This window comes from Fonticula alba (genome assembly GCF_000388065.1).
Source record: "Fonticula alba strain ATCC 38817 unplaced genomic scaffold supercont2.1, whole genome shotgun sequence".
Classification (NCBI taxonomy): Eukaryota; order Rotosphaerida; family Fonticulaceae; genus Fonticula; species Fonticula alba.
This window is the reverse complement of record NW_009242971.1, coordinates 2,247,811-2,258,838: the sequence shown is the minus strand read 5'-3', so window position 1 is coordinate 2,258,838 and position 11,028 is coordinate 2,247,811. Positions and strand designations below refer to the sequence as shown.

General features: G+C 70.0%; 2 protein-coding genes across 2 annotated transcripts in view; one reads left to right on the top strand and one right to left on the bottom strand.

The window, feature by feature from the left end:
- Positions 1 to 566: 566 nt before the first annotated feature.
- Positions 567 to 7,874, top strand: H696_00501 (hypothetical protein). Its single transcript, XM_009494372.1, has 10 exons — positions 567 to 680; positions 816 to 992; positions 1,147 to 1,712; positions 1,874 to 2,260; positions 2,390 to 2,483; positions 2,632 to 4,472; positions 4,662 to 5,519; positions 5,807 to 5,961; positions 6,189 to 7,239; positions 7,467 to 7,874. The coding sequence occupies exons 2-10, from the start codon at positions 821 to 823 to the stop codon at positions 7,722 to 7,724; spliced, it is 5,382 nt and encodes a 1,793-aa protein (XP_009492647.1). The 5' UTR covers positions 567 to 680; positions 816 to 820; the 3' UTR covers positions 7,725 to 7,874.
- A 104-nt stretch (positions 7,875 to 7,978) lies between these two features.
- The window catches only part of H696_00500 (hypothetical protein), a 3,322-nt gene continuing 272 nt past the window's right edge, over positions 7,979 to 11,028 (bottom strand). Inside the window, exons 2-4 of the mRNA XM_009494371.1 lie at positions 10,402 to 10,988; positions 8,168 to 10,172; positions 7,979 to 8,058 (exon numbers count right to left, since the gene is read on the bottom strand). Of these exons, the coding sequence (XP_009492646.1) occupies positions 8,041 to 8,058; positions 8,168 to 10,172; positions 10,402 to 10,988 (2,610 nt within the window). The 3' untranslated portion in view covers positions 7,979 to 8,040. The remainder of the gene's footprint in view (positions 8,059 to 8,167; positions 10,173 to 10,401; positions 10,989 to 11,028) is intronic.

The window sequence follows — 11,028 nt, the reverse complement described above, 5'->3', positions numbered from 1 at the left end:
TTTTTCCCCGGCCCCCCCCCCCCCCCCCGCCCCCCGCTCCATCCATCCTGGCCGGGAAGGCAGTCGCGTCGGCCAACGCCACTTCTCCCTGTGCCGCGGCTCGCGCGGATATGCAACATGTGCCCCGCTCCCGGCGTAGTGAGACATTCATCAAACCGTCATTAGGTCCATCTCGGGAGGGCAGTGCGGACCAAAACCGGCTCGCCGCCGAGATACCCTCCGGCCCCGGCCCCGAGACATCGCCTGTGTGCGTGTGTGTGTGTGTGTGTGAGAGAGAAAGAGAGAGAGGCTGCATGGGCGGGCGTCACGAAGGCCCCAGGCCCACGGGGATGCACGCTCAACAACACGCCCACCATGGGCGCCAGCTCATCTCGACCACCTGGGCGCAGGGGGGAAGGGGGGGGACGCGGGGGAGGGGGGCTCAAAGCGTCCCTCGCCGGGGCCAGCGGACCCAGGGACCGCCAGAACTCACCCCCTCCCCTCCTCCCCCGACCATCCACCCGCACAAGCACACCCATCCACCCACACACCCACACACACAAGGCTCATACACAACACCCCCCCCCCCCCTGCAAGCACCATCTGCCCTGCTCCCTTCCTCTCTGCCCTTCCTCCCCCTCTCCCCCTTTCCGCCCCACATCCCGCCGAACTCTCCCCGCCCCGTCGAGATCTCTAAACAGGCACGCCGTCGTCGCCGCCGGGCCCCCGCTCTGGGCAGGCGCTGCTCCCCTCTCCTCGCCTCCGTTGCCGGGCCTCATCCAAACTGACACCCCTTTGCGCTCCCTCCCCCCCCCCCCTCCTCCCCGTCACCGCAGTGAGAATGGCCGACAGCTGGGAGGCTCGTTACCTGTACCTGGAGCAGCAGGTCTCCCAGCGTGAGAATGAGTTCCGGGAGCGCGAGCTGAAGATCGAGCGCGCTCGCAGCCTCATCGTCCAGCATGTGACCTCGGCCCGTGAGGAGAACGCCCAGCTCCGGCAGTCCCTCGAGGAGGGTGCGCGCCTGGGCCCCTTTCGTCCCTTGGGAACTCGACATTGCCTTCGCTCGCCCTTCCTCCCCCGCCTCCCTCCCCCCCTAATCGCCTAGTGGCTGACTGTCTTGCCTGGGTTGGCTTCTTGCTCGGTCGCACCTGCGGACCCGGCCACCAGCTCAAGCCAAGCTGAAGGAGCTCTCGGCTGCCGCGCCCGCCGGGCCCGCCCCCACCGTCGACCACTCGGCTGGCGGCGACTCCCCCGCGGATCCCCTGTCCTCCAACAACCCCGAGGTCCTGCGCGACGCCCTTCGGTCGGCGCAGGCCGCGCGCATCGCCGACGCCGAGCACTTCGATGCGGCGGCGCGCCGCGTGCGCGCCGCCGTCGAGGCTCGCCTGGAGATGGTGGAGTCACGCGCCCAGGCCGAGGCCACGCGCGCCGAGCAACTCGACGATGAGGTCCGCACCCTGCGCCTGCAAGTGGCCAATCTCATGTCCCAGAAGAATGTGGCCCCGATGGCGGGGCCCACCGAAACCAGCCCCTCTCTGCCGGCCTCGGATGGGGCCAAGTCCGGGGCCGGCGATTCGGCCTCCGAGGCTGACCCCGCCAAGGCGCCGCCCGGCCGGCCCGGGGTTGGGCCCTTGGTCCCTGCCCGGCCGTCGGTGATCGCCACCACGCGGCAGTTCCTCTCCACTCGTGCGGCCGAGTACCAGGGCTACCTGTTCAAGCAGAGCCGGAACAAGGTGTGTTTCCTGGCGCCTCCTTTTTGCCTCGGCCCTTCGTGTGCCAGCCTGGACACGCGTGGCCACGCGCACATGCACACATCTCGGCCTACATTCTCTCTCTCTCACACACACACACACACACACACACGCACGCACATCGGCTCCCCTCCCCATATCAGTCCTGGAAGAGCCGGTACTTCGTCCTGCGCCACCAGATTCTCTGGTACTTTAAGTCCGCCGACGACGTGGTCTCCGGCGCCAGCGCCATCGGGCACATCTCCCTCTCGGGTGGATCGCTGCTGGCGGTGCTGGCCCAGACCCCGGACAAGTCGACCCCCGGGGACTTGCCCGCTGGCGGTCTCCTCGGCGGCGGCCCGGGCACCGGGCTCTCCGGCCTGTCGATCGCCTCGTCGGCCGGGCCGCCCCCCTCCTCCTCCTCGTCCAAGCTCCAGCCCTTCACCTTCGAGCTTCACACGCCGCAACGCGTCTTCCACCTGGCCTCGCCGGTGTCGGATGCCGATATGCGCCAGTGGGTCCGGGCCTTGTCACTGGTGGCGAAGCGTGACGTGCGTGTGCTCGGCCGGATCTCCTCCCCCTTCGCCTCCCCCCTGCCGGTCTTCCTCTCCTCCCGCAACCACTGCAGCCACACCTTGCCCCTCGGCCCACTGACTCATCTCTCCCCTCCATGCGCACAGGCCGTCATTTCGGTCCCGCCACCGGCTGACACCGGGCCCCTGGCCAACAGCGGGGACATCATCACCCAGGGCTGGCTCATCAAGCACAAGAACGGTGCGCCCGCGACAACGCCACAAGAAACTCCCCCTCCCGCCTGCGCCCCCGACGCGCGCGTCTCCTGCCAGCTTGCTGATGCCTACCTCCGCTGCCCCCCTCCCCCCCCCCCCCTCCTCCCCCCGTCTTGGCTGCCTCCATCGTCCAGGCTTCTCCGCCACACGCTGGGTCGTCCTCAAGCCAAGCGGGCTCTACTACTACCGGTCGCCGCGTGACGAACGCCCGGTCAATGTCATCCACCTGACCCGGGCCACGGTGGTGGAGCTGGTCAATCCGGACAACGAGTCGGACTCGGAGTTTGACGACGCCCTGACGTCGCTGGCTCCGGCCGGGGCCGGCCCGCTGGGCGCCCTGCCGGCCGACATGCCAGAGCACCTGCCACACCATGGCCGGGATCTGTCATCCTCCTCGCAGCTGAGCAGCATCGGCGAGTCCGGCTCCGGGTTGGACCTGACGGCCACCTTCAATTCCACCTCCTCCGATGGGTCGGTCGGTGGCGGCTGCGAGCAGTTGGAGAACCTGTTCGTGCCGCCGACCGCCGCCGGGACCCCGGCCGCCAGCAAGACCCGCGCCAGCCCCTCGCTCATGCGCAAGGCCAGCCAGTCGTCCACCGCCTCGACGGTATCCACCTCGTCCATCAGCTCGGCCGTCAGTGCGGCCCCCTCGACGGCCGGCAGCAGCCGCAAGGGCGTCTTCGGGTCGACATTGCGCATTCGCGGCCGCGTCCCCAGCACCTCCAGCATCATGGCCGCCATGTCCGGCGGCAGTGGCAGTGGCTCCGGTGGCGGGGGCGCCGGGCCCGGGCCCATGGCTGCCTCCGGTGCCGGCATGTCGGCCCTCGGCCCCAGCCATGGGTCCTTCGCCGGAGGCCCGATGTCCGGGCCGCAGCTCTTCTCCGTGACGCACCACCCCTCGCAGGGGCTCGGGTGGTCCCCCCGGGCCGGCACCCGGCCCGGCGACCGGGTGGTCATGTTCATGCTGCGCGTGCCGCGGCCGGAGGCCGAGGTGGCCGCCGCCACCAGTGTCCTCAAGGCCGACCCCTTCAAGACGTACTTCTTCGAGGCGCTAACCGCCTCGGACGCCTTCCACTGGATGTCCCACATCCAGCTGGTGTGCAATGAGAATGCGGCGCTCAGCTCGCCGACCGAGCGCCTGGTGCACGCGTTGACGGCCATGCGCGCCGAGTACCCGAGCCTGGACATGCGGTTCTTCTATGCACGCGATGCCACCACCGCCGGGCTGTACTGCCCGCGCGGCGGGGCGGCCGGCTCCATCGACCCGGCGGCCCTGTTTGAGGCCTGGTCGGCTCGGGTGCGCGACTGCGGCTTCGAGTCGCTGGCCGAGGCCATCCCGCTGCTGGTCTTCACCCGGGAGCCCCTGTTGCACCCCCTGTCGACGCTCTTCACGCCGCGCATCCGGTCCGAGGCGCTGAAGCTCTTCCGCCTGATCCAGCGCTATGCCTCGACGCTGATCAGCCGCAAGCCCGGCCCCGGGGCCGCCGCCGCCATCCCGCCCTCCGTGGCCGGCGGGGCCTCCCTGTCGATTGCCTCCGGCGGCTCCAAGACCCCGGCCACGGTCAATGGCATTGGCTATCACATTGGCCTGGCTCGATCCATCCTGCAGCGCTGCGTGGCGGTGCCGGAGCTCCGCAGCGAGGTGTACCTGCAGTTGATCAAGCAATCCTGCAACCACCCCTACCCGAGCAGTGCCCACAACATCCAGATTTGGCACCTGATTGCCATCATGTGCGGGGCCTTCCTGCCCCAGCGGACCACCGTCCGCGACTACCTGCTGGCGCACCTGCAGCGCTGTGCCGCCAACCAGGACGCAAATGCCTCGGCCATGCTGGCAGCCTATTCCCTGCATACGGTCCAGCGGCTGATTGAGGCGGCCCGCCTGGCTGCCGAGGGGTCCGGCCGGCCGGACGAGCCGCCCCCGGCCGAGCGGGCGCTTGTCCCCAGCCGCCAGGAGATCCTGGCCGTGATCAATGTGCGTTGCCCGGCCGATGGGTGGCCTGGGGGGGGGGGTGGGCAAGGCGCGCCTATGGACCATGTTTGCTTTCATTCGGACCGGCCGCCGCCTCGGTTGCCCTTGTCGCCGACTCCCGCTGACCGACCATGCTCCTCCTCCTCCTCCTCCTCCCCCACTCCGCGTCTCCTCCCCACCTCGCCGCCGTAGGTCGAATCGCGAGTTCGCCTGAACCTCGAGCCGCTCGGGGTGTATGTGCAGCTCCAGATGCCGGTATCGGCCAAGCCCCGGTCGGTCGACGATCCGGACGTCCTGACCGAGAAGCTGGTCCACGTGGCCCTGCCGGTCAATGCCCGGGTGTCGGATCTCATCGACCGGGTGGTGCAGTCGGAGAAGCTGGAATTCTGCCTCACCTCGCGCGAGGATTACGGCCTGTTCCTGGTGTCCATGAGCACCGGGCAGCTGGAGCTCCCCCTGAGCCCGAGGACCCGCGTGGCGGACCTCATCCACAGCGTCGAGGATGACCTCCATGCCTACGGCATGAAGGGATCGCGTCTGTCCGGCCCCGGGGCCGCCGGGTCCGCTGGCAGCGGGGCCGGGTCGGTCGGGGCCGGGCCCGGGCCCGGCGCCGGTGCTCTCCACCTCCCGGCCGGTCCCGGAGTCAGGGGCTCGACCTCGGCCTCGGCCCGGCCGATGCTGCAGGACCTCGAGGCCCGGCTGGCGTCCTTCCGCCGGCCGGCTGACGGGACCTCCGGCAACACGGGCCCCCTGCCCGATGTGTACCACAGCCTCATGAATGACATGCGCGCCTGGGGCGAGGTGTCCTCCGAGCCGTTGGTCTTCGTCTTCCGGCCGAAGGTCCTCTTCCCCCTGCGGCCGCGCCTCCTGCCGAATGAGACCTTCGACACCCTGTCCGACACGGTGACCCCCCTGTTGACCGGGGTCACGCATGACTTCAATGGACCGCTCAATCCGGCCCGGCTGGAGTCCAACATCGGTGATGATGGGGTCTTCACCACGGCCACCCCCTCGGAGCTGGAGCTCCTCTATGGCTACTACACGCACCAGGTACGCAGGCGTCTCTTTGTGAGCGGCTGGCCGGAGGGAGCCGCCCCCCCCCCCCCCCCCCCCCCCCCCCCCCCCCCCCCCCCCCCCCCCCCCCCCCCCCCGCGGCCGAAGCTCCCCATTTTTCCTCCTACCCATCCTTGGCCTCCGCGCGACCGGCACGCACAGCAGGCGCCGCGCACTGGCATGTGTGCCTCTATCCACTTGCCCATGGTCTCTGACATCCGATTCGCCGTCGGGCCCGGCCGTGCTCGCGCCCTCCCCCCCCCCCTCTGATCGCCGGCCGGCAGTTCACCCATTCGATGGCGCCGGTCGCCATTGAGACGGCCACCTTCCTCGTGGCCGTCATGTCCCAGGCGAAGTGGGGTGATTATGAGGCCATCTCGGGGGCCACCCCGACCGGGGCCAGCGCCTCCGGTGGTGCCGCCTCCAACAAGAAATCTCGGTTCGTGCATGTGGCCATCCTTGTGTTGCTGCCTCCATTACCGGGGACAGGGGGAGGGGGGGGGGTGAGAGAGACACATGACACCAAGAAAAGAGCCCCAATGGCCAACCACACGCCTGTGTCTTCCCCCTTGTCCCCAGGCGCCCTCGGGCCATCTCGCCCTGGCCGCTGTGTGCTCCTGTGTGCCTTCCTTCTGACCCTTCGCCTGGCTTCCCTTTCGGAAACAGCTTCGCCTTCGATCGGTTCTTGCCCATGCGCCTGCGCGAGGAATCCACCATGAGCTCCTGGAGCAATGGCTTCCATGACAACTGGCGCCGGCTCAAGGGCCGCACCGCGCACCAATGCATGCGCATCTTCCTCGGGGCCTTCCGCCGGTGGCGCCTATGCGGGTCGTCCTTCTTCGCGGCCGAGGCCGGGGGCCAGACGGTCCTGCTGGCCGTGCGCCACGACGGCATCAGCCTCATGAACCCGGACACCCTGGCCGTGGTGGCAGACTACCAGTACGACCAGCATCTCGTGGGCTTCGGGTCGTACTTCCCCTTCGGCGCGTCGACCCCCTTCCACGGGCACGCGGGCGATCTGGCCGGCCTGGCGGCCGGCGGCCCGGGGCCTGGCCAGGACCTGCTCGGCCCCGGCGGGGCTCCCGCTTCGGCCCCCTCGCTTGGGTCCTTCGGCGCCGGCGCCGGCGGCCCGGGCATGGGTGCCAGCCTCGGCCCCGGCGGGCCCGGCTCGCTCTATGGCAGCTCTTTGTCCCTGTCGACATCGAGTCTGTCAAGCATCGGCACCAGCGGCCCGGGGGGAGCCGGCCAGGGCGCCGGCGGCCTGGCGGCCGGTGGCGACCCGATCCTCGAGGCCGACATGCTGGCTTCGGATGGCGGGGCGGCCGCGGCCGCGGCCGACTACTACCACGCCCCGGCCGGGGCGCACTTCGTGGCCGGGCTCATCGGCAGCCCGACCATGAGCCACAGGCACCTGAACTTCTTCGGCGCGGGCGTCGAGTCGGCCTCGGCCCCGGGCAGCCTGATCGCCTTCGGGCTGGGCGGCGACCCGGCCTCCGGCCCCGGGGCCGGCACCCATGTGGGCGTCTTCACGCTGCTGGTGGCCGAGTCCCGGTCGCAGGCCACCCTGCTCCAGCTCCTGGCCTCGGCCTGTCAGCCGGAGCCGACTGACACGGATCTGCTGGACCCGGCCCTTGCCCGGCAGGACAGCGGCCGGGACCTTCTCCGCGCCCAGTCCCCGGTGCACGGTGTGACGCGCCTTTACTTCCACATGCTGGCGGTGCGTGTGCCGCCGCGGCGCGCGGGGTCTTGCCTGTTTGCGCTTTTCCGCCCCCGCCCCCCGGCTCTGCTGGTGGCCATTCCCCCGCCCTTCCCCTGTGACTGACCGCTTCGTTGTATGCATGTGTGTGTGCCACTTCCTGTGGCCGATCCTGCCCCTCCCTTCTCCTCTCTCTCTCTCTCTCTCTTCCCCCCATGCGGGTGCCCCTCTCCATCGCGCTCCGGCAGCCGAACCGCCTCACCCAGCTGATGTCCTCGTACATCAATGCCCGGATGCAGCCGGCCCCGGTCGACGAGGCGACCCCTCAGCCACCCACCACCGGGGCCGGGCCGGCGCATCCCTCGCCCCCGGCGGACATGCCGGCCCCGCCGCACCCGATTGTGGCCGGCATGGCCCCGCCCTCCCTGGCAGGAAGTCCCCTTTCGCATGTGGTTGTCGCCTCGCAGATGGTTTTCTCCCGCGGGGCCGGCGACACCGGTCAGTAGGGGCCCGGCGAGGCGGAGCAGACCTCTGTCTTGGAGCCGCGCCCGTGCTCAAGCAAGCGAGCGGCCCACCCGGCGCGCATCCAGGGACAGTACCCTGTCGCCCCGCGGCCCTCGACCATGCACCAATACACGTATACATGCACGCACACATGAACACATGCATGTGCTTCTGGAGCAGGGTATATTCCCTCCTCCCAGGGGACGGGGGGGGGGGCCTGGGGCGGCTGCATGCACGCGCGCGCGCGCGCGCACACAGACATACATGCACACATGTGTATGTGCATGGAACCCCGGGCCCGCGAGCCAAGGGCCTCTCCTAGTCCAGGTCGGCAAACTGGTCGAGAGAGGGGGTCAGGGCCAGGCGTCAGAAAGAGGAGCCGTGAAGTGGCGACAAGCGAAGCAGGGAGGCCGGCGTGGGGAGAATGGCCCAGCAAAAAGCGCACCAGGTCGCCCTCCGGATCGTCGGCCATGGCCGAGTGGCCGAAGGCAGCCGACCCAACGCCCCCCCCATCCAAGGAGGACAGGGACGCCTGGCTGGGCAGCGGCTGGGAGGGGAAGGAATGGAAGCCAGCTTGTAGGGTGGCCGGGAGGGCCGCCAGCCCGGTGCCGGGGGCCTGGATCTCCGGCGCAAACTCCATCAGGTCCTGGCCATCATCCGGGTCGTGGGCCACCGGGCCGAGGGGCCCCGGGGCTCGGAGCGCTGCCAGCGACCCGCGCGCCTGCGCCGCCGCCAGCGCCGAGTCATAAATGTCGTGGCTCCGCTCGCGCAGAGACAATGCCCTCAAGGCCAGCCAGGCATCCGCCTCGCCGGGGAGCTCGGCTGCCCGGCCACCACGATCGGCCCCGGCGCCCAGCCACTCGACCAGCTCGGCACATGCGGCCTGCAGGAGTGGCACCGCGCCGCCCGCGCCAGCCACGCCGGCCATGCTGCCGCCGCTGGCGCTGGCCCCGGCCCCGGCCCCGGGTGCCGGCTGGAAGCCATGCCGAGGCAGGGCCGCCAGCAGGGCCACCGGCCCGGTGGCCAGAAGGAATTTGTCCAGCACCGCCAGCTCCGGCCGCGAGGACATGATCGACCGGACCCGAGCCTCGGTGTCCTGGCTGCGGAAGCCAGTCGAGAGGGCCGCCGGGCGCTTGGCCCCGGCCGCAACCGGCCCATCCTCCAATCCGGCTTCCCCCAGGGCAGGACGCTTGCGCAGGGCAAACACCCCGGCCAGCGGATCGGCCTTTGGCCCGGACCCGGGCTCCGGCAGGATCGGCCCCAGAACCGTCGACAGGGGAGGCAGCCAGGCAGTTGCCTCGGGAACCAACAGGCACAGGGCCAAGTGCCGCTGCAGGGCGTAGTTCGGGCTCCGGAACAGCGGCAATTCCCGGCCCGCGGAGCCGGGCACATCGGCCGCCCGGGGAACTGCCCCCGGGTCGAGCTCCGTCTTGAGGGGAATCGCGCCAGCCTCGGCGGCCAGATGCTGGTCGATGAGGGCGTCCATGGCGGCATCGGCCGCCGGATTGGCCGCCTGGACCGCCCGTCGGAGCCGGCCAGACCCCGGCACCGCCGAATGCAACACCTCCCCGGCAAAGGGCAGACGCGTCAGCAGGAGGACCGGCCGATCGGTGCCCGGCTGGGTCCGTGCCAGCATCAATTGTGGCGCTGCGCCGCTGACGCGCACATACCGGAGCAGGGCAATGCGCCCGGTCAGGCGCATGTGCCCAACGAGGTGGGCCAGCGCCAGGGCATTGGCCGGGGCCGTGCCGCGCGGGCACGCGCCCGCGCCAGGCCCCCCCGGGGTGGTGGCCTCCGCCGGCGCGCCCACAGCCACCATCCAGTAGGTGGGTCCAGCGTGCAGGGCAAAAGCCGGGGGCAAGCTACGGGCCTCAAAGAAGCAGATCAGCTGCAGGGACCGCTCCGCCTCGGCCGGGCAGCCAGCCCCAGCGGCGGCGATCAGCTCATCGGCTCGGGTGACGGCAATGCGCTGCTTCCCATAGCGGTACGTTCGGGCCAGGTGCTCCGCCGGGACGATGGCCGGGTCCTGATCGGCTGGATCGCCGGTGGCCAGGCCGCCGAGAGTGCGCTCGGCCGCACGCACCGGCACCCGGTCCAGCACCAACGGCAGCAGGCGGTACTGACCGGCATCGCTGCCGTTGGGCCCTGGCCCGGCAGCGGCCCCGGCCGCCGGGGGCAGCAGAAACGCCAGCTTGTAGGTGAGCGTGCGCGGGGTGCCAACTCGAGCGAAAACCGCCACCTCTAGCTCTAGCCCGGCCGGATGGTGGTCCTCCGTGTGGAAGGCATTCCGGCTGGAGGCCGCACAGGCCGGCGAGCCGATTATCAGCGGCCCCTTGAACACGGGGCGCGGGCTGGGCGCCGGCGGCAGCAAGGTCGTCACCGTCGGCAAGGCCAGCTTCAGGGTGGTGGAGATGGGCGAAATGATGTGCGGCACGCCAGATCCGATGTCGCTACGTTGCGCCGCGACGCATGTGCAGATGTGCGGACGTGTGAATATACAGGTGGACAAATGTACAGAGGTGTGAGTGTACGAATGTACGGATACACACACACACACACACACACACACATGCATAGGTGTGTGGATGTGCAGAGATGCATGCGCGGGCAGTGAAAGAAAGCCCTCTCGAGAGTGCAACCAGGAGAGGGGGAGAAAGAGACAACGGCAAAGAGACGCACAGCACCTCCAACACGATGTTGTCTTCGTCTAGCCGCTGGAATATGTGCCGGATGGCTGGCTCAGCCTCCGGCGCAAGTGACGGATCCTCACACTCCCCCGACAGGATCCCATCCCCGGGGATGCACCCGTAGAAGGGCATAACCAGCACGATGCGCTTGAAGTGGAAGGTCACCCGGCGGTTGCTCAGCCGATAGGCAAAGAAGAGCTCCCGGGCGAAAGCCAGCGCCGCCAGCCAGTCCACCGGCCGGAAGGGCGACAACCCGTCGGCCATGTCCGGCGGCCCCGCCGGCAGCGCTTGGCCATAGCGATGTACTCGCTCGAGCCCGGGACGCGCGCTCGGCTGGAGAGGCACCAGCACGCATGGGGCCTGCTGCGTGGGGTCGGCCCCGGCTCCGGCATCCTGCAGATCGGGGAAATCGTCGATCAAGCGCGGCGGGACCCCGTCAGCGGATACAACACCGGCGCACTCGGACCGCCGACCGTCAATGGCCCGCTGGGCCAGGAACAATCGCACAAAGCTGAGCGCCCGTTCGCGCTGCTCTCGCGGCCCGGCGCCGCCACGCGCGACAACAAAGATGGTAGCCGTCTTCCGTATGGGCAAAGTGATGGTGGAGGACGAGGCGGGG